Source organism: Tigriopus californicus, chromosome 7, assembly GCF_007210705.1.
Source record: "Tigriopus californicus strain San Diego chromosome 7, Tcal_SD_v2.1, whole genome shotgun sequence".
Taxonomy (NCBI): Eukaryota; Metazoa; Arthropoda; class Copepoda; order Harpacticoida; family Harpacticidae; genus Tigriopus; species Tigriopus californicus.
In genome coordinates this window covers 11,240,466-11,263,766 of record NC_081446.1, presented here as the reverse complement: position 1 = coordinate 11,263,766, position 23,301 = coordinate 11,240,466, and the positions used below count along the sequence as shown (strand labels likewise).

Below are 23,301 nucleotides of genomic sequence, written 5' to 3'. Positions count from 1 at the left end.
GAGTGATCGTCACCAACTGAACCTGATGTTTTTCGCGGCTACAATCAACGTGGGTTGTCAGATTGTCTTTTATCTGGAATCTGTAGAATCAATTCCCTGAGGCAGATTCGAGGGTTGAAAATTAAGCGTCCATGCATGCTTAATCACAACTTCCTGTGATCTAAAAATCTTTGTGTGTTAGGGATCAAGTAAGCCAAACCCTCCTGCATGACTCACAAAAGCATGCAAGCATGCATACAGCTTTAGGAGACACGCCTCAATCTTGGTTCCGAAGTCCCTCCGCATGCCATCCATTCAGTTGGCTGTTATCTCTGACCCTTGCTGGTCACTTTGTCCGGAGTATTCCCTGTTTTGATGATTTTAGCTCTTCACGATTCCTTGGCCAGCTCGCCGGTAAATCTTCTTTTTTTGCTCGTGCTCGCTTCTGTTCATCAGTGCACTCCTTTCCCCACTTTCAAGCTGGAGTGCCCAATGAGCACGCCTACAAAATCTAGTCTTTGCTAGCCGGAGCCGCACACTGCTGCTATTCTTTTGTGGAGCTGCTCCCACCAGTTTTGGTCTTGTTGCCTCCAAAAACTCACTGCTCACCCTTGGTGCTCATTGGAGACAAAAGTGGATGGAGAAGTATGAGACGATAACATGGTAGTTGTTTTGAAGGTAGCGGAGTGGATGAAACTAAAATTTGTCTCATCAATAATTCGCCTGTGCAGTGAGCTTGACCAATCATAATCTGAGCATTCATTTTCAAGCATAAGCAGGTCATTAAAGACACTTGTGCTCCCGAGTGTGTTTCATTGTTGGTGTGACCACATCATTCAAAATAATCCATCAGGTAAGCAGGATTATACACACGGAATGCGTCTTTTGCTTCTGCCAAGCCAACGTCAAGTTGAGGGGAATGATTCCCGTAGGAGGGCATATCACATAATTAAGAGTTAGAATGAAGCCCATCAAATTCTATTGCTGATTCATTGTTAAGTAGAAGAGTTATTTTGTTCTGGTTTGCTTCCATCATACCACGTGTTGCACAAGGATGGAATCCATGTCCTGCAAATTTCTAATTCCCTTCAAGCCAAATGAGCGAAATTCATTGACGCCAATGGACCTAGAGTCACATGGTTCTGACGAGTGAGATCTCGATTCGGGGAAGTGGTGAAAATCATATGGGACCGACAAGAGCTAATGTGGTATGAACTAGAAATCCACTCAACGATAGCCACTACACAGTTTTTTATGTTGTCGCCACACTCCATTTGTACTCGTTAGTTCATCGGCAAGAACAACAAGCTATTTTGTTTATGCCTGGGTTCTAATTGAGGGAGACTCGAGTTCAGTTTCTGTCAAACTGGCTCATGACACCATCCCGTCAAATTATTCAAAACGCAAGAATTTGATATTTGAATCGTGTCGTCTTCGAATCTTGGAATTCAATCTCTTGATTGCTATCCTGACAAGACAGACAGCTTTGTTTGTCCATGGATCATCAAGTCGTCAAATCCTTTTAAAGTCCACGTTTGTGAATCATGTTGGGAAAAATGTGTGATAACGTCCAATGCATATTGGCCGATATCCTTGAAACTCTATCAGGAGTTCACATGAACGGAACGTGCAGGATTCGTTGGTGAGCGAACTGATGAGGCCTGGGATCAAATTTCGGTTTCATGAGCTTAGTCAAGCACATGAAGTTCCACATCCCCAATCCAGATCGGTGCATCCTCGTAAAAGGACCGACTACGTTTGAACAATATTCGCTCAAGCCAAACCACATGAGCAATTCGAGACGGATTGCAAAGTAATTTGGGTACGTTGAAAGTTGTTTTTGGGCAATCATCCTCGAATACGGATCTATAATGTCAAATTGTGCCCTTGTAGTGGGCGCAAAAAAAGCCTAATGGAGATTGTGCATGAGCTCTAGATTATTGAAAGCAATTCGTGACTACCCCTTCCGGATGATCGCTTTTTGCTTTGGCAAGGAATGGAGTAAAGTGCGAGAGAAGCGATTGCATCAATTTTAGAACTTGACATCCATGGTTTTCACACGTGGAGGCCTCAAGTCTACTTTCTCTCGTATTTTTACAACTTTGACTTGGACTCGCTTTATAACTGATCAAATGGGTGTGAAGGACAATGTCGGAAAAGAAAAGTTACTACCCTTCCGGTTCATAATTTACTACCTTCCCTTTTTGTGGCTGGCTTTTGGAATGTCCTGACTTGCGTACGCTTGCATCTAGATTGCCTTGAATTTGAATATCAAATTGACAGGATCCTTGATATGTGCGGTTCCACACCACGAAGTTACACGGAGCCGAGATGTCCTTCTTCCTGGAAATTAAGGCGCACAATACGACAGAGGAGTCTCGAGATTTCCAAGTGATTTCCTCGCTATTGTGGCTCATAATCCGGGCATTATCTTGATATTGCTATGTCTCTTATGTCTCGCTCTATGTATTCGCCTTTGTTGTACAATGGTTCGGTTCATCTTCCTCGACAACCAATCACGCATGAACGACGTTTCTGTCTCATGGGCCATTCAATTTTGGATGGAGATGCTTGTAATGAGATGTCTTTGAAGAGGTCATAGAGACACGAGCTTTCAGATCTAATGCGAAGCACTCTCACTGTACTGAAATATTCATGTACTCAGCCTATGAATTAAGTTCGTGGAAAGTGTGAGAACGCTGTGTCACTCAGAATGCAGACAATCACAGCTCGAAATCCCGCTTTTCTTCCAATGTCATGACTCGTTCTATTTATCTCAGATGTTTAATAGCCTCGACGACTCTTCCCAGAGAGTGAATGAGGTTCCATGGGAATTCGAAGTGGGAATAACCGATCAGAAACTAATCGAACCATCTCCGATCTCTGCCTCTATATGCACTGCTGTACGGATATTTATCGTAGAGGCATGATAATTAAGGTTCTACATCAAGTTAGGCCTTGGAATCACAAAGTTTTGTGTATGCTAAACCGATGGGATGGCCATGATATCGGTCGATTATTGCAGTTTCTTGGCTTGAGCAATCGATTCTGCACTTTATCTCGTTGGAAATCACCACTTTGATGAGAATGCTCAAAGCAATTCGTTAGATGCTCAATGTGGAACCAATGAAAATGCGAGTTTAGTAATTGGCAAAGAGAAGAAGCAGCTTCGTTTTAAATTCGATTCTACCCCCGAATTGCAGAGTGAAGATTTTGACGCCTCTTTCAAGACACTTTTGAGGAGCCAGAGATTTTCCCAAGATTTCAATGGTTTGTTGTTCATTAATCAACTGGGATAATTATTGTTTTACCATAGATATCAAAGTCTGCTGTTCGCCATTGATAAATTAAAGCCTCCACAAAGACTTGCTAATTAAAACGTCGAAATGTGTCTTACACCTACGTTATTGATTTTTCCATCATCTCCTATGTCGACACAGCCTCACTCAGACACTCCCGAAATAGAGCCATTGAGAATCAATATTGACTCAATCATATCAGTCTTTTGATGATACCATTTACTCGCTCGGGCATGTCTACCTTTTCTCTCGCTCCGGTTAAGATTGTAATACGGAAAATTGGTCGAAAATGAAACTTTCCTATCGGCAAATTGGCGAGAGCTCGTTGAGATCTCGTTGGAAAGACAGAGAGAGAAAGATGGCGAGGTAAAAAGCGATCTTTGCTAGTACGTAGTCTAACTTAACTCAGGAGGACGAAGTCATCAATTTTGACTGATTTCACCTCTTGGCGTCTCCAGTCTTGACGCTTCGTTTGTAATCTTGAGTGAAGAGGCCATGATACAAAGCTAATTCTAATTTCTCATTCCACCTCCGAGATATTCATCATATGAATACTTTGGATGCTGCTCAAGATTCACAACCATCGCTTTCCGACTGTTGAGTAAAATCTTTCCATAAAACCCAAGCAAACCATGAAAACCGGCATATTTGTTTTATCCTCATCAGCTCTCCTGATTTTGCCAATTTGCGATGAAATACTCTAACCATTGATTGGCCTGAAGTAATGCGAGTTCAAAAAGTTATAAGTATGCCCCCCGGGATCATTATCTTCATTGATGGTAATGAAGAGGACTCTAGAGATCAGGCAAGACTTTGAAGTCTCCAGAACAATCTTGATTGAACGTTACTCAAGTCCTCGAGGCCAAGTTCTTTTCAGAAGAGATGACTCTCTGAAGCTAAAGAAAGCGATCATTGATCTGCGTTTCACAATGGTTGTTTGTCGTCAGATACCCTGAATAATTGGCGAATTAAACACAGAACTTGCTGACGGGATGTGAGCAGTCATGCGGATCCAAATCCTCCTTCCTCCCAATGAATGCGTCGATCCATGTGTTTGAAGAACAATGGAGGTGACGAGAAGCCACCAGAGATGAAGTCAAGGTGAAAACCCTCTCTCTCCCTCTCTGTCCGTATAGTTCTAAATGCACCGTAACATCATTGGCATTGGAATTCAATTACCCTACTTTCGCCATGTATACACATACTAGACTCATACGTACAGTATGTTTACACATCCAATGCTAATGCTGACATTTGTAAAGGTCACTTTGGTTCAGGCATATCGCACCCCTTTTTTGAATCAGAAAATCCTTCTTGTTCCGCACCAAGTAATCCGAAGAATCACCGAGATCATGCTAATTCCGAGATGTTCGGCGGTAATGATCCCGGCGTGACATTTGTAAGATATGGGCATTTGCTCTTGAGAGCCATGACATGGCCATCCCTTGAGCCGGAAGGATTCAGTTCATTACCTCTGAGTGGTCCATATCCATATTTCATCTTTTCGTTCGTACGTTCGTTCGTTCGTTCGTTCGTTCGTTCATGGAAAAGAGTGCGAGGGAAAGATAGCTAGATAGAAAAGACGATGGAGGAAGAACAAGTTGAGATGAGGAGGAGGGTCACCCGTTGCATTTCCTTCCAGTTCTTTGAGCCATGTTTCAATGGAGATAAGGCTGGAGGAGTTTTCTGAAAAATGAGAAGAGCAATTTCGTTCGCCCATCTCAGAAAAATGGACCGACTCATTTACATTGGTCTGCTCTTATCCAAGCGAATCTCTTTCCCTTTAAAGGTAGATATAATTTGAAACGAACTCGGGATGGAAGAAGGGACGTACGTGATGGGTTTGGATTTCTTCACTCGCTTTCTTCTTCTGTAGCAGATCTGGCTGTCATTTCGAGAACAATATCACTGACCGTGAAGTGGTACTTGTCGAGTCACCCAACTAACACTGATTCCCAGGGTGACAACTGACAAATTATAATTAGACTCATTTGCATATCAAAACGAAGCAAAAGAAGGAGAAGAGGGAAAGAGCAACCAGATTTTGTGGCTATTAGCCAATTGCTCGCGGTTTATTATTCCATTCTAAATGGAGACGTTGCGCTGGATGCCTGGGCAAAATGGACGGCCTCTTTTAATGATCATGGACTAATGCTAACAAAGGGCATTATATAATATACGCGTAGTTTTCGCATCGGTCCCAATAACAATAACAAGATTGGAAACCACTTAATGTGTAATACGTCATCTCTTCTTTTTGTTTATATGTGATGTGGATTGTAGACTTTGTTTAGGAGTACAGCACATCAAGGAAAAATAAAGACAAATCAGAACACCGGTTCTGGATGACATTTGAGCTCTTCTGGAATTCGAATTATCTGATCTACTAGATCGGCCTTGGAAACAGAGTTAGCTTCCGAGAAGTGATTCTATTGAACGTGCCCAAACCAAGTCAGAAGGGGATTTAGAGCCAGTTTTCAGTGAAGATTGAACCCTGTTATAATACAATTTCAAAAATAACCTTTTTAACCATGAAAAAGATTTTTTTGAATATAATGAGTGTATTTAAGATGTAATACCATGCAATTCAATCGTCCGTCTGGAAAAAGTAATTTGTAACACCAAAATGATGGTAGCTATAAATTGCCCCTAACGTCAGTTTCAACAAATTGATTTATAAATTTAGATCAAACACACCAGTCTAAACCATTTGACATGAAATTGAATTGTTACATTTTGTCAAATGATGTCGAAGAACATCAGTTATGAGCCAAGATCATGAAACGTCCAAAGTTGCAAAACCAAGTTAGAACCAACCATTCAGTTGTGCTATTGCTTCAATCTTGGAAGCGTGTGTCTTCTTCCACTCTTATTTCTCAAGTGATTAACCACGTCTGCTTGTTGTCAACACGATGAAATCCGCCAGCAATTGGTGCATTATGGTGGTCAAGTGAAAGTGGATTAAACGTATCACGTATCCAAGATTTTCGACAAGAACTTTCGTCTCTATTGTCCGAGAATCGGCTGGTCTGAAGACAGGGTGATTGGTAGAAATTCGGAAGAGTTTCGAAATGCTCTTGTGTTTGTACAGTAGTACACATGTACTACAGCAACAGACCTGGAGAGAATTGGCATTTCCAAATTGATTGTCACCGCAAGAAAGTGTGGCAATGTGTTTATGAAAGACCAACATATCGTGACTGGCGGTAATTATTCCCGATAACATTTTAACTATCCCGAGCCCTGACTGTTGACCACCCGGTGGATGATCGAAAAGAAAATGGTGAGAAATTTATACTCGGTTACATACCCCGCCCAGGTACTTGTTCTGGTAGTCCATCCTCCGCAGCGAATTCAGAGACAAAAAGTTCAAAATTTTCCAAACTTTCCGAACAATCTGGTGTTTAACACGAGTGCGGTGATGAATGAAAGAAAGAAGAGACTTCCAACGATTTCCCTCCGTCTGAAATGGCCATGATTGTATTTCCGTAAAAGAAGAGGAGCAATCTTCTCCTGTAATCCTGTTCAATGGTATGGATCGAGTTTTATGGCGATACTGGGGATTTGATGGTATTTTTTCTTCTCTTTTCCATGCCCTTAGTTCTCCTCGATTGGCCATATTGGATCATTATTGGAGAAAAATCTAGGTGTTTCTAGTCGCAAGGCGTCGCCATTCGATTCTGAAAGAATATTGAGAAGAAAAAAAAATCGAATTCAGAGCGTGTACAGTACTACGTACACTTCTAGAGTGTTTGAGACAGCTCGCTCCACCAATAATCTTTTGGGGGGCTTCCGGAAAAGAAAGTTCCGTGTGCTTGGCGGATTTCAAGTGTTCAAAGAGGTGTTTTCTCACCCTTTCAATTTTGGAAGCGAGTGTTGACAGTAAGTGAGTGTTGGAAAAGCCCCCCAAATAGTGAACTTGGCTCATCCAGAGGAAGAAAAACACCCGAGCATCTTCGACGAATGGCGACTTCCTGGGTGTCATAGCCACGCTCGATCCAGGTTATCATTCCCCGTTTGGGGATAATGTTTCTACGTTCCCTTCGGACTGTCATCGCGTTCTTGCATTGAATTGCCAAGATGGAACGATTTAAAAGTGGCTCTCGATTCCGTAGGAGAATTCGAAACTCTCCATCTTGTGTATTCTCGTACTCGATTTGGCATTGATGGAAGCCCCACTCGTAAAGAAATTGAGAGCGATATCCGGTAAATTGAAAAAAGGGAACATGTAGCGGGAGAGTGTAAAGTGATAGATGATTTGAAGTGTCCTTCGAGCATTCTTTGGTTCTCAATACAGCCCGTTTGCAATCCCGTACAACGATCCACGCATCGTTAATAACCTTGTCTGGCAAACCAATGCGACATCTAAATATATTCTTTGATTCAATAGAGCACAAATATCGGCTATTTTTCGCAATGAAAAACAACAAAGAATCAGCCTTTACTTTTTTTCGATCCTCCTCCAAAACTTCGTTGGTTGGTCGGGCCCGTGGAAGAAATAACATCATCGGGTTAGGCACCCATATAGCTCGTTCATCCATCAACAGGCCTACCACCATTGAGAGATCATGCCGGGATTCTCTGGCATCCTCTACAGCGGCCTCCATCATCACTTTGAATCATCAGAACATGAATGATGATTATCCTGGAGCGAGGAGCGGAGCAGCCAGCAACTCCCTATTCAATATACTACTACTACTGCTGCTACTACTACTACACATACATACGTACGTGCACGTACTATACAGAGAGCTTGAGCGATCCATCGCCTCTGGCCTCGCCGCTGATCTGGAACATCGAGTTCAGGTATGCATGGAAAAGAGCACAAAAGATCGGGGAGGAGCCCGATTAAGCGCCAAGTTTAACATGGTACTTATTCGTCGAGGTTGTTTATCCGACTTGTTAAAAGATTACAGGATAATCCATAAACTTTGTACCATGCTCACCAGAGAGGATCTGTCGCAGAGAAAGTTCTCAAACACAATTCTCCCACCCTTGGATTGGCGCATGACTTTCCCGGGGAAATGACGGTTCCCCATGTGGCTTTGATTAACGAGAATCACGACCATAATCGTAAACGAGTACTATTATAATAGAGATTTCCAAGACGACCTTGATGCTGCTCATGTTTTCTGTAACATTTGCTCTGGATTGGCCATATGTATGTAAATTTCGCCTTCCGTTCCCAGGGATCCAAAAATGTACGGGGACCATTTCCACGACCACACCACCCATTCAATGGTCGTTTGGACCGTATTTTTAGGGTCCCTCTCACCACAGACCCCTTTGTTATCGTTCAAGTTACACGAAGAGATATTCAAGCGTCAGAAAAGGCCGACACCGCTTGAATATTTTGTTTTCGAAAACACCCGGTCTATTGAAAGCCAAGTAACATTCGTTGGAAAATTTCACAGCTTGGAGTTCCGTTGCGGATTCCCTTCAAGACTTTTTGTGCCCTTCAGAAGATTGGCTAGATTGTATTTTTGACCGCGTAGTTCAAGAAGTTTTCCATCAATTCACCTCCTGCGACCTTATTTCGATCGCTTTTTATGAGGTCAATACCAATATGGTCTTTGCATCCATCTCTTGGAGCCTCAATGTTGGAGTTTCAATCAGATCGCCGATCTCACAAGCAGCAACATCCTAAAAGTGAGATGAGCAAAAACTTTGGTTGTCGCTGGTTGGATAAAGCGTGAATGTGGTCGAGACCCAATAACTAAGTCATAGGCGAGTGTACAGAGTAAGCTTTTTGCCCCCCAAATGGGATGAACGCTGCAAGGAACTTACTTCTCGCGGGGTATCCTCATTCAAGGGACCGTGGAAGATAAAGTTGGTTCCATTGAGCGACTGGGATAAAGTGGAAAAAGAGTCCCTTTGAAAATGCTTGTGCTTCTTCTCTCTCCCTCGCTCATTGAAAAAAGCTTCTTGCGGCAATTCAGGCCAAATGGAACTCACTTCAACGATTACTCTCCAAATGTGGCTTAAAAGAACGACGTTCAAATCATTAACGACAAAACAACGCCGAGAGTAATTAGAGCTGAGTGAAGCGTTTCGCACCTGGAAGGCTACATTAAAATTGGCCGGCATAGTGATTACTAAGACGATCCCAAGTCGAGTGTGAGATCTCGGGGAAATCTCCACAGTGTACATCGAATGGGTTGCGGTCACCACTCAAGACGAGATTATTTTCTTTTTTTCTTACGCATCTGTTTTCTGGGATTTTCTCTTTGCAGTTTGTATTTGCCCAATGGGGTAAAAGGAAGAGAGCGAAAAGAGCTCTTATTTTGAAATGGGTCGAGATTAAGAAAAAGAGACGAAAGAGTTTGCAACGAGCCAAAGAAACCAACTTGACGATAACTCTAGCCGACATGCTAAAAGCTTGGACTTGGAATCCTCCAGAATAGGATGAATGCCAAAGGCTTGTTCAAGGCTTGCCTCAACAATTTGAATGCCGGAATTCACCCTCTCGGCTAGAATTTCATTTCCTCTACAATCTCCTCCCCGTGTACTGAAGGGTACTGCTCGTAGGTACAGATATACTATGCGGAACTCCATGGGCATAAGGTAGTCTGTTAGCATATCTTCTAAGTAATGAGTCTCTCTTGGGTGATCAGGTGGATGTGGGATATGAAGAGAGAAAGAAGCAAACTGGGGAGGGGACAGGAAAAAGGAAACTATTATTACGTATAAGCTTGAAAGTGAACTATGAGTTTCTTCGCGATCTCGCTGAGTGTCGTGTACGTATGTACTTTTTATCTTCGAAATTCGTCACGCTGTTAAAATTCATAGAGAGAGAGGGGTTTAAATTTAATTTATAAGACCCATGGGAAGGTTTTTCTCAGTGAACGTAATACTCATTCCCATCTTAGGAAACGTATAACTGCACCTCTTATAATCCCCACGCAGGTGGTCTCCAAATGTCTTGCCAGCATCTCATCTACTATGTACTACTACACTCTCAGTTTCCACTTACCTCACATGTCCAGCTACACTTTTACTGTACAAAAATAAGCAATGCTCAGGACACCCACTGCATACTTGTTGATCAATAAATTTGAACCGATAGCAAAGTGTCGCGTTTCAAAAATGCCAAACCATTTGTTTAATCTTGGGAGACTTATCCCTGAGAGGGTACTCCTGAGGTTTGAAACTTCTAGCTTGATTGCTGAATTGAACTATTGACGAGTGTAGCACGGCGACAAAATTGCACGACTCGCTTCACTAGCTTGAACATGCTCGGTAGCTTTGATGAATAAACACATAACGAAGAGCTTTCCCACTCTCGATAGCTGATGATCTCAACTCGATCCACGGTTGCTCCCATTTTTCATGGGGAATTTGTTCTCGTCTTCAAATACCCATCCATCTGGGAAAGCCGACTAAAGAGATAAAGTTCGTATACGTCAAGCTCGCATATCTACCGGAAACAGTTGCGCTTAAACGTCTTTTCCGCCTCTTCAGAAAGCGTGGAGCTAGCTCATCTTGCTCAAGTCCCTCTGGTAGAGAAACCTTCAGGATCTGACATAAATGTTATTAAAGATTGTGGTCGACATGGTCAGCCTCTCAGCGCTGGGTTCCATTATGCATTTGAAGGTATTCCTCATAAAAAATGCATGAGTTGTCAGTTTGACAAGGCATCCTGATGATTGGATCTGGTGGAATTTAGGGCGTGAGATCCAGCCTGCATTTTTAAGGACCCCCCAACCATTGCGATCCAGTTCCTATTGTTGAGAAATTCTGAGGCGCATCATCAGCCAGACCAGGTTCGATGAGATGGAACACCCAGGCCCATGCCAAGAGTTTCTTAGCCTTTGTATTCAATAACGTTCCTTTTTCCATTCACTGGTCCCCATCATCGAGTCCAAGGTTCCAACTAGACATTTAGAACCCTAATCCGGCCTAGTGAGCATCAATGATCAATGTCAGTACTTGGACCACAGCGACTGAGCAGGTTCCATTCAACGCAATTGATTTGGAATAAACGATGGATTTGCGGGCGACGGACTGTGGGACAAAGAGGAAGGATAGGCATGCATGAGGAACAAATGTCTTGCCCGTCCCTTTGGGACCGAGTGTCGTGTCCCAAATACGGACTTCCACACTACAAAGCACCCTGATCAGAATCAGTATTCAGCCCTCGTTTGCTGGATAATGATCTTGGCCTCCAAATGACTTCCGATGGAAGCGACCGAGATCTCTGATGTGGACCCATCATGAAGTACGTGCATTTCAGACCAATGCATTATTACTACTTCTACTACAACGGAAAAGCTTGGGAGGGCGAGGCAAACATCCTTTTTGATTTCTTTGACTCGACAATACTACAAGAGGGCTTCACAAGGTGGTTCAGAGGTGTTTGAGTCGTTTTTGCGAGGGAAACTCTCCTTGCCATATTCATAGGATATGATTGGTCCTTTAAGAGCACCTGTGATCCTTAGCATGAGGGAGAGAGTATTCTCAAGATCAAGAAGAGTTCTGGAACACCCTGTCGCTAAAGTAGGGTCCCATCCCGTTGGTGATGTCCTGTGATGGGATTTCCTGTTTCAATGGGTTCCCTACCTTCCATTCTGCGAGGCTCAAGATTCGATGCGGCCTCCATCTTCGAGAAGATTGATTCGAAACTTCACGTTGAAAATACACATACTCAGAAGGTCTTTTTTTAGCAGATTGACAGCTCTAGTTGGAACGTGAAAGCTAGTCAAAATACAGAAATCTGGAGCAGAATTGTTGCATTTAAAATATGTGACAACTCCCGGGATGGCGGCAGAAAGTTTTGACAGATCAAGGATAATATATCAATAGAAAAGAACCGTCGTCGTAAAGTTGTGTCAGAATCCAAAGGAAACCAAGAGAAACTTACCACTCGTTCTCCCATTTCAAACCCAAGTTCTGTCTCATCCCTCTCTTTCTTCTTGTCGCAAAAGAATTTTTGGGTGTCGGATCCAAAGAAAGAAATCAAAGGCAGACGAGAAACTCTTGACAAAACTTTCCAGTTATCACCCACGAGACATTTTCGATTCTATGATATTGACAGCTGGCGTGTGCTTGGGTGCCAATTCCGAATCGATCTCTGAGATCCACGTTAATCTTTGGCCTCGAAAGGAAAACAGAGAGATCTCACCAATTCGCTCTAGCACGTTGAAGGTCAACCTCCGATGATCTTTCACTTGCGGTGATTCATGGATCCCAACAATGCTCCAAGTTCCAATCCTTTGTCGGCTCGTCAGTCTTTGTCTTCGATTGAGAGATTGGTTCCATGGAACGGACCAGGAGCAAGTAGTACGGGGGGGGGGGAAATTGGCTTCCTTAAGGACTCGTCTCCCAAACTTGTCCTCGTGTCTCTGGGTGTCAAGGAACCATTCCTAAGGATGCTTTGTTCCAAAACTCTGACAAGTTCCCCCTGGAACGAGAACAAAAAAAAGAAATGAGCAGGATTTCTTGTCTGCTCATTTCCTTACATGCGCACCATGATGAGATTTCTTTCTTCCTCAATTCAACCCGATATCGCATTGGTGGTTCTTTTCACCATCACGATGATGACAATGTCATGTTTTGACCAAAGGGATCGAGGTTTTTTTTCTTCTTGGGATGTCGTAGTTGCAAAGTTGGCAACAGGACTCCTCCGAAGTCGAACCAACATCATCATAAGAACCCCTTCCCTAAACTCAACTTCCGAAGGATCTTGTGACAGAAAACTTTTGTTCGCCCCTTTCGTCTTGGTTAAGGAAATAAAAAAAAATACAGCATCCCCCAAGAAGTGTTCTTTGGATGCCATCTTGGTGGGAGGACCACCAACGTTGTTTTGTTTTCCTTTGCCCCACTCACTGCATGATTGAGAAGTCATTGTTTTGTAAGCCTCTTGGCACTTGTTCCCATCCTCTAGCATCCACTTTCACACACCAAGCAAAGCAAGTTTTTGCCCCCCCCCCTTGGTCGAAGATGGATATATAGAGCACTAGTTCGAGGGGAACGAAACCCATCGTTTTGATTCATTGTCTCATTTTAGTGGCTTTCAATCATCAATTCGGTCTAGTACAGACGGAGGTACGGAACAATGATTCCAAAGCGACACGCCATGGCAGCAAATCCCGCTTTGTGTCACTACTCTCCGATAGCTTTGGTAAAGGGGCACAAGATGAGAATCTGGCGAAAAGAGGTGCATTTTTGATGGCCGCGAGTGATAAATCTTCGACAGTGGTTTTACAGCCCTCCAATATCCTCCCCTCCACTACAGTACTTGAGGCAGTCAGAATTGAACCCTAGGAAATGGATGGACCATGCTCCATTGGACTTGGAGAGCATGTACCTATTGTACATAGGGTACTTTCATTCATACTCGCCCAATCATCCATCCTCTGATGCAGTATTCTAGAAACTCTAGAAACAGGGTCCACGTTGGCAGCTCCTATATCGGGTCAAAATTTCCTCGAAGGTGTTTCGGTTTTGAAATCGTGTTCGCACGTCCAGATAGTTTTCCCCCATCGATCGCAAAAACGGGGATTAGAAAGACGCTGGCGAAAATGTGTTCCAATGCATTTTTGGCTCTCACTTGGGGATGTCGCTTGCGGATTGCGGATGTTTTTGCACGCCCACCCATACGCCCAAGGTGCACTCAAAGTTCCCATAGGTCTAATGGGCCGAAACCCCAGCCAATACATCCATCTCCATTAGCGATCCATTAGACCATTGGAAACGTATTTCCCAAAAAATAATAACGATGAAGGCATCCGCTATTTCCACGCGCGCAACTCCTCGGAGATTAACGAGTTTGGAGAACTGCGAAATAATGAAAACGTGGGTTTAATTGGATCGGCCAATTTATCTCTAGAAAGGATCGTATCGTCATCGGGAAAAGAGTTTTCAACGGCCAAAACATGCTTCGCAAAATATTGCTTCTGAATTCTTTTCATAAGGCACACACATTTCAAATGCTTGCGGGAATATTTCTTCTACTTCCGGTGTTCATTCTAGATTACCGAGGGTGGAGCAAAAAGAGACTTTACACCACGGAATAACTCACGCATACATTTCGTGCGCACAATTTTTCCCTGGGTAAATAGTCCAATATCATGTATTGGTCAATATTTCTACGACCACACCCAATTGTAAAGCTCATGTGATTTCAATCGTAGCACACACCTGCTGCATGACTCGAGTATAAAAACCTTCTCTTTGAGCTTCACTGCACTGTTGCAAGGGAAATGAACATGGTCGTAATTCATAGCTTGTCCGAGTGAAATGTGGGTCCATCTGTAATTGTGCAAGTAATGATGTACGGGTATATAGGCCAGGATTCCATTGGCCAATCTGAACAATAGCTCCACCGACACTTTCTTGGGCACGTTTTCAATTAGGTTTTTGTGCCTTCCTTTTGGGTTCCATATTTGGAACAACCTGCCAATGCTTGGCCGAAATATTTAGCTCTTTGAGCACTGCTAAAATCACAACAATTTGGGAATGTTTCATAGATCCAAAAACTAATTCAGGCAAAATCGTTCCCTATATTGGTAGCTTCCAAGGCCTTTGACCAAAATCCCCAAAAGCGTCTTGAGGCATGGCCCATTATCTTGACTTTATTTCTTGTGTTATGCAATGCTCGCAAAAAGACAGGGACCATTTGCAAGTCCAAAGACGAGATTGTGCATCAGATTCATACTCATATTCGTGTAATTTATCGCAGTGTATCCACGAGTGCATGAACCGTGGAGGTTGTTTGGTACGTTGGTTGGCTCGGCCTTTTGGGGAGGCTTGCTTTATCTAGTAGGAAGGCTGGGAAACTTATTGGTCTAGCTGGAAAATTGCCCAAAGATACGTACGGCACAATATTGGCCATTGCTTGCCAATGGTCCGAATTACTTGGATGTTTCGTCTTGATATTGGGCACGACCCACTCGTTCACACTCGAAAAACGAACGAAATGTAGGCACACATGTGAAATTGGAAACGAGAACATGCTCCTTCCCCTCTTCAATAGAACGTTATTTTTCTTTCCCCATGTCTTTTGGGATCGAGTTGTCCATGGTCAAGAGATTTCCCTGACAAAGTGGATGAAAAGTGGTTCATTGTTTCTTTTTTCCACAGGGTGTTCCTCTTGGTTGGTCCAGTTGCGTGTGCCTTCCGCTCTTGGGCTCTTCTCATAAACTAGTTGCGAGCAAAATTGACCATGAAGGCCAGATCCCCCAAGGAGAATCTGGCGGGGAAAGCGTCTGTTAGAAAAAATATGTATATATGTTTTAGATGATGGAATGGACACACGACCAAGTCCCTCATGCCAGGTTTTTGATATTCCAGGTTGGTATTATGGCCCATGAATAACTGAATTTATTGCTCCGAAAGCCTTCTGGCTTACATCAGGGCGATCTTTTTTCTCTCTAAGGCGAGGCATAAAAAGTAGACGATTCACAAGCGATGATCTGGCGGTCGTTTCAAGGTGGAACACATTTCGGATGTCCCAAGTCTTCTCCAATCTTCATGTTACCAAGAAAAGGGTCTTCCCTCTCTATCTCTATATGTACCCCTGAGAACAGATTTATCCAACTTTCTTAAAAATGGTGGTCATAAATCAAAGACTTTTTTTCACGTTTTCGTCAGCGAACACCGTCGTGACGATAAGGTTTTTCATGTTAGCCATTCCAATTGGAGAAGAATTCTTTGGTGGCTACCTAAAGAACGGTCGTAAAAAATTCGACGAGGCTTCACTCAACGACTTTTTACATTCCGCAATGATCGTCGCCCTCGAAAAGTTTGAACTAATAATGGGAATAACGGTCATGGAAAATTGACAGAGTGACAACATCTCATAATCCTCCTTGGCTCAAAGAAATCATGGGCTTCATCTGTTCTCTCTCCACTTCAAGAAGAAGAAGATTGATTTCAATATCGGTCTCTCATATTCAAATGTTTGCCCACGTCGAGTTTTGAATGGATTTCACGGTAGATTGGTTCAATGAGCATAGCATAAAATGACTTGCCAAAACTACTAGATTAGATTCGTCAGCCATCTGTGTCATTAACTGGACGCTGAACATATTTTCATCTCCCAGCAAGACCCCCCCCAAAAAAAAAACCATTGGAATCTATCTATCCTCATAGCTTCCATTACAAAGCAAATCCGTTCAAAGAAAACGAGAGGATGTGCTCGTTCGATGAAAATAGACCCTCCAATATCCATATGAAAGGTGTGGAGTTCTAAAAGTCAGTAAAAAATATAAACGGAAAAGTTCCCCAATATTTCAGTCTCTTTCATTCAGGTAGCTCCATTGGTTGAGTTCAAAACACTTTGACCCAAGAAATCCAGCTGCAGAGTGGTCCATAAAATCTGGATGCTTCAAAGGAAGTAGGGAGGACAGTTCAAATGGGACTCTGTTGTCCATACTCGGCACAGTGTATGTGTGCAGTAGTTCAATCTTGAGGCCGAAAGAGGCCGGGGAGAGGCCGCCACTATTCGTAGCCCCTGCGTACTTGAATCCAAGGAGTGAAGCGGGTGTTGAACGTGACGAGAATAAGATTTCGTAGATCCGCTGAAATTAGATAGGCTTTATACCCTTACACTAACCGAGGAGAAACTTGCTTCAAGAGGGAGGCTTGTTTTTCAAGAGAGGGATCCTGAATATCGCCCTCCTCGCCCTTCATTTTAGGTAGTTTCATTAGCTCTCCATCAAGTTTTCTCGCGAGCTTTAGCAAGCAGAACAAAGTAAGGCGAAAAGAAACGGGGGCTCCGTCCGTATCTTCTGATCTCTTGTTGGGGCGGATTTCGTATATTTGAATTGGAATTTGTGAGAATGTCTAAGCGAGAACGGGCTTTTGTTCACGCACTTTTTGAGATGGAACCAATCTGATATTTGCATGCAAGAGCCATTTGGCAATGCCAGTGCCTGCTTTACTCGATCCATGATGATGCTTTGCCCCTGCCGAGTCCTGGTTTGTCTGTATTTGCTGCATCTAGTCAAGAAATCTTCTGAGGTGACATTTTGGCAACCCAAACCCAATTGATCCCATGAACTCGGGGGAGACTGTGCCAATTTCGGGGGCCTTCCTCGTGATGGATCCATTACTGGCCGACCTAAATATCATTCCTTGAGCTCCAAAGAGATTCACCACTTTTCAGGGATATCTATCTAATGGTCTCGTAAATCAAGTTTGAATTCAATTGTCATGTTCCCATCCGGTGGGAACTTGGAACATGATTGGTTCCAATGATTGCAAACTTCGGAAAAGAGGATGGCAATAAAACCAAGACATACTGGGACAGTTCGCTCTTATTTGGGGGTCTAAAAATCACGTGGCCTTGAAGGAAAATATCGTCGCGACAAGTACCCCTCAATTGTAAGAAACTGGTTCCAACTATTATTTTCTTCCAAGTCTCAGCCCTGAGATAGCACGACGCACAAAATTTCAGGCATACAATGTGAAAAATGAACGCAATAACCTCCAGTTCAATGGAGATGATGGGCGGCCGAGCGAGAACGGGCGAATTTTTCATGCCCCTCTCTCTTCAAATAAGTCCGAACAAAAGAACTCGAAAAGAACTCGCGTCTTGTTGTTGACTCTCAATTATGTGTGAGATTAAACTTCATCCAAAGTTGTCTCCTAAAGAATCTCTCCAGCCAAGGCCAGAAGAACCCCTCAAGCTCTCGAATTTGAAGCCTTGTTTTCCAGACAAGATGAGAATCTTTGTCTGATTTGTGTTGGCTAAATAATGGACTTGAAAGGTCGGAAACAGGTCTTGATGGGGGGCGAAACTTTTCTCAGCTCTAGCAGGACTACTTTTAGGCAGATATTATTAGAGTTCGGCAAAGACAAAGCATTTCCTTGATGATGTGAATCACGGGAAGGTACTCCAGAAATGTTTTTGCACAGAGAGAAAAATCCGAAATCGTCGAGGAGAGCAAGCACACTAGGAAAAAAATCAATTCCCCAAAATGATGTTATTTCTTACTCGAAAGCAAGCTGGGAAATGGCTTATCTTTACTGTGCTCTCTATCTCTCGCTAGGTCTTTCTTATTTTAAAGTCGTTGAGGGAGAAGTTCTTTTCCCCTCTTTCTTTGACTTGTTTTCGCTAGTGGACCGAACTCAATTGCGAATTCCCCAAGGATGAAGGCGAAGAAGTTTCTCCCCTTGAAAAATGACCAAATCAACAAATGAAGAGGCTCCTTCAATGAAAGGATCCTGCCGTTAAATGAGGGGGAAAATCCAAAAGGGGACAATAGATTGACAAATACCTACTCAAGGGAAGAAATTGAAAACCAAAACCAGAAAAGCATGCGTACCTTCCGGGTTGTTGGTTATGATTGAGCATGGGCCTGTGTTCCAAACTCAAGAACATCAATATCTCGTGGGAAAGACACACGTTCTTCCTCTCAAGTGATATAGGTATTATGCTACTATAACGCTTCCGTCTTGTTCATCGGCTTTTCAATACATTTGGGAATGTAGAACATAGAGCACCCATGCGAGTTGTGGGACAAATCTGGGACAGGAAATTAGGCTATTTTCGCCCTATTGTTAGAGGCGCTTTTCTCCTCCCCTCGAGCTAATCACCAGTTCACCACCCGATCTGTTTCCACCTTATGATTGGCCCCGAAAAATATTGTTCCCCAAAGCATATTCTTATTCACTTGTCAAATGTGTGCAAAGCGAGTGAATGGATCCTTCTTTGGTGCTTTTCGTTCAGAGGATGAACCATGATAGAGATCTACGGAACCCCCACAAAGATGAGGGAATTTCCATGAAATCCACCGCATTTCCACTCAAGAAGCAAGACACGCATGCTCTCTTGGAATTTGAAGATGTGGAGCAAATGGTCTTGGGTGATGGGGGTCTGTTTGTTTGTGGGATGCATGTGGATTCCATTGGTCTTTTGGGGTATTGTACTGCACATCTGGGTCGTGATGTCTTGTGGGACTCGGCTTTTGTCGTGCTTCTGTCTCATTATAGCGACTTTAATGGGCTTTTCTGAGGCGGTGGCCAAGGATCGTCTTTGCCACTCGTTTTGAGGGGAGAGAAAGGCAATAAAGGACATTAAGGAATTTTTGGTTCACTTCGAAATGTTGCTCCAAAAATTATGGGACAGCACTGAAGCCTCGGCTGGAGCCAGCTAATTTATGTTTGTCATTGTCCAATTTTGTGGGTCGAAGGCGGGCGCTTTAATTGAATGCGTCAAACGTCATTAACCCTGATAATTAGTGCTCATTAACTCGTTTTAATGAGCAATGATCTCATTCCGGGAGGTGGAAAACGGGAGCTGCCACTTGCATGCTTGCACGCTCGGCGAGAACTTGAACTTTCAAAGAGGATGGAAATAATCTTGAGACACGTCCTTGAGGCGATGTTCCTTTTAATTTCCTCATCTTGCGAGTCCTTGTTGTGCCCAGAGGCCTCCGACCCTCCACAACCCTGAGGTCATGTTCCAAAGGAAGTCCTTAATTACTTGCAGGAGTGCGTAAAGCGCCGAAAACCACAAGACAGCAACCGGTTTGGGAAGAAAGTAGAACTACGTACACTACACATAGAGTGCCCGGGTTCCATTGTGTTCAACTCTAGAATCCTCCTTGGATCTCTGACAAGAATATCAAGTAGCCGAGCTAGGAAAAAAAAAAACCAACAGTCGCTGTTTTGGTGCTTTCTCAAAGCTATCATTATGATTTTTCTATTTTCTATTTTAGGTGAGAGATGGAACCATGACCTGAGGCTGAAAAGAGCAACCGGGAGTACCTCATTCATTACAACCACCAGATCTGAAAAATCTTCGTCCTCATCATGGTGGCCGATTGCGGAGCTACCTGTGCCAAATATATCCTGTGTTTATTCAACTTCATATTTTTCGTAAGAGTCACTGGAGCTTTAAGGCGTCAAGGCACCAACCTTTACGTATTCGACCATTGGCTGACTCTTTTTTTATAGGTGTGTGGAACTGCCATTCTTGGAGTGGGGACTTGGCTGGCCGTGGACAAAAGATCCTTCATTCATCTGACTAGATTCAGCACTTTAAAAGCAGATGTCGAGGTGATTATTTAGGCTAGTGATCTAGCTTCGCATTGTGGCATCATGACTTTTTTTGTTTTTTATGTGCTTTTTCCCCACACAATCCGTCTCTCAACTAAAGGAAACAGCTTCGAGAGACTTCATTCATCGTTTGCTCCTTGAACACGGCACTTGAAATGTTTGCTTTTTCACATTCAGTGTAGACATTGTTAGATCACACTCTCACTTATTAGCTGCACCGGTATTTGTGGAATATTCACAAAGCTTGTTAGTTTTGTTGTTTTTGTTTCATTTCTCTGTCTTCTTTTTTTTTGTTCCAAATCCCACTACAGCTCGCTGCCGAGGTCAAGGGGATCGTGAGGGTAAGTAACTGTCGTACTTGAATTAGATTTTACGTGTTTTCTCACACTCTTACCAAGTTTTCTTTTACTTTCAACATACATGGTCACCCACGTGGAATCATTTCCAACTCCATGTCTAATACTATTCTCCATCTCTTTTCCCCCTATGATGCAGGAATTGACGGAGCCCACGGTGATTGAGCAGGGTGCTTACATTTTAATCGCGGCTGGTGCGTTTATCTTCATCATCTCGTTCTTGGGATATTGTGGAGCCATCAAGGAATCTCGTGTCTTGTTGACGGCTTATGGATTGTTCATTGTCATTATTGCTCTCCTTCAAATTGCCATGATCGTCATGGCTGCTATCTACAAACACGAGGCTGAGACCCACACGAAAGACTTCTTCCAGCACACAATTCGAAAATATTACACCACTCGGGATCGAAAGGATGCCGTCACTCTCTCTTGGGACTTCATGATGGCTGAGGTAAGATTATGAAAGAGGGCATTACCCACCACAACAGCTTGAGCGAAAGACTGCATTACAAGGAAAAAGGCCCGCTTTAATGGCCTGTTAACTTTGTCAGCATGTCTTAATGACTCTTTGAAGGACTTTAACGCGGCGCTGTTCTTGGGTGGCGCCAGGAAGACTTGGGAAATGATGGAAGGACAAGTCGCTCAGAATACAAGGAGGAAATGAATGTGATTGAATTTGACATTTCAGGCCAGGTGGGAAAGTAAGGGGATGTGTGCGTTAAACCCTGGAGATGGAACGAAAACTTTTGCATTCTGGTTAACTTTTTCTCAAACTGTTTCATCAGTGAAGTTCTTTGGACACTGAGGGACGGGGTGGAACACTTCTTTTTTAACTGCAGCCGAAGGCAAGGCCGTGCGGTAGCTTCGCTACAATCCAAAACTTTTCAAAAATTTGTCTTGCAACTCCATGAATACTAACTAGACTCCCATTTTGGGCCTCCGAGTTGACGGGCTCCGTAGGAAAGACCAAAAACCCGTGGCCTAAAGTTTGAATTTTATAGCCTTTGAAACATGCCGGTTTGAAATATTTAAGAAGGGTTGTTGGCGAAACGAAAAATGCCCGTCTTTGCATAAGATGAAGCATCATTTCGGAACTCCCAAGGCTTCGTTTTCCAATATTTATGCTCTTAACGTGACACTCTGTCAACTAGATCGTCCATCCTCCCATCTTTACTCTTTCTCTTCCCAATGTTGTCTCTTCACAAAAGCCAGATCTGTATTCGAAAATTCTTTCTGGATACCACATTTGGCAGATTTTGGCTCCTTCTCAATTTTAAAAAACAAATGTGTCCTTCCTCAAATAGATCGGAAGGGAAGAAGTAAGAAACCGGGCAAGAGAAAGACACAATTCTGGTGAGAGTTCCCTGTCAGAGGCAAAATCCTTCAAAGTTCCTCCGAAAGGGCCCCGCATTTTCTGTCAAGTTCCCATTCCATTCAATCTCATTCCTCAGAAATGGGAGAGAGAAAAAAAAAGTTGCATTCTTGAAGCAGCACAAGTATGGGGGAGGGTTTGAGCTTTTTCGCTTTGGTGAGCAGGAAATTGTTCCATCTCTTGTTTTTCTCGGGAACGTGTAAACATGTTGAATTTTGAATAGGACTCGAGGAGAGAGATTTCTTCTCTAGAGCATGTCTTCAAGGCCAGAATTTCAACAAATTGATAACTTTAACTGAAGATCAAACCCCATTACTTTGTTTCCAGTTACATTGCTGTGGTGTCAAGGGCAGCGACGACTTCAAAATGGCGACCGAATTCATCAAATATACCAACCAGCAAGGTGAAGGACAAGTCGTTCCAGAGGCTTGTTGCAAACTGGATTCTAAATTCGACATGGCCGTTTTCAAACCATTGGATGACAATTGTGTCTATGCACCCACCATTTCAAACTCTTATATGAACCGAGTAAGAAGCCATTTAGACTGATTTAAACTACCATTGTCATTTTCGCTTATTGGACCTTCAGTCACACTGAAAGTCTAATAGGTTTCAGAATAAAGCGGGAAATTCAAAAATTGTAATCCATTGTTTTGTTTTCTCATTCTAGGGATGCTATCAGACCGTGTACGATTTCATCATTAGTCACTTGAACGTAGTCATCATTGTGGCTGTCTGTGTGATCGCTATTCAAATCCTAGGCATCATTTTCGCGTTCTGTTTGTGCAAAGCCGTTGGAAATGAGCGAGACTTCTTATACAAATACTGAGCAACCTCGATTTCAGGATTTATTTTCCTCACAATCTCACCACCCGCTTCTGTTACAAAAGACACACACATCCAAATTACCTTCGCAAGCCATTTATTATCCGTCATAAAATATCTTGATTGAATTCCAGAAAAGTGTATGCACTTCACGTTTGTTAACCATTCAAACGTAGAATCAGATTGTTTTTGTCATCTTATGCCGTCGAATCGAGATTCTGAGCTGTTTTCTCACCCAATGCAACTTAATTACAAGTCACTCATTTTCATAGCTCGACATCTTCCTACAATTATGATTGGTTATCTTGATTCAATCTTTGTAAATATGCCTATGACTGTATGTATGAAGATTGATAAATAAATCAATATTCCTATGTAGAAAAAGTCGTCCTTTTATCTCTCTCACTGGAAAGTGAACAATATTTATACGACCAAACTACTGCTGGGAGTACCGACGCAATTTTCC

General features: G+C 43.0%; 1 protein-coding gene across 2 annotated transcripts; it reads left to right on the top strand.

Annotated features, from left to right (window-relative positions):
• Positions 1-504: 504 nt before the first annotated feature.
• LOC131883734 (tetraspanin-18-like) lies at positions 505-23,219 on the top strand. 2 transcript variants are annotated; one of them, XM_059231268.1, is made up of 7 exons: positions 505-832; positions 19,943-20,102; positions 20,181-20,282; positions 20,594-20,623; positions 20,778-21,089; positions 22,338-22,538; positions 22,681-23,219. In XM_059231268.1, exons 2-7 carry the CDS (start codon positions 20,037-20,039, stop codon positions 22,837-22,839), a joined length of 870 nt encoding a protein of 289 aa, XP_059087251.1. In that variant the 5' UTR covers positions 505-832; positions 19,943-20,036; the 3' UTR covers positions 22,840-23,219. The 2 variants fall into 2 exon arrangements, with proteins under 2 accessions (XP_059087251.1, XP_059087252.1); XM_059231269.1 differs by lacking the exon at positions 20,594-20,623.
• Positions 23,220-23,301: the final 82 nt, after the last annotated feature.

What these genes read in the sequence shown, in the direction of transcription:
- LOC131883734 (XM_059231268.1), top strand. Translation starts at nt 20,037, where the DNA reads ATGGTGGCCGATTGCGGAGCTACCTGTGCCAAATATATCCTGTGTTTA. An exon ending in TATTCAACTTCATATTTTTC is followed by an intron (nt 20,103 to 20,180) that starts GTAAGAGTCACT and finishes CTTTTTTTATAG; the next exon opens with GTGTGTGGAACTGCCATTCT. An exon ending in GGGACTTCATGATGGCTGAG is followed by an intron (nt 21,090 to 22,337) that starts GTAAGATTATGA and finishes CTTTGTTTCCAG; the next exon opens with TTACATTGCTGTGGTGTCAA.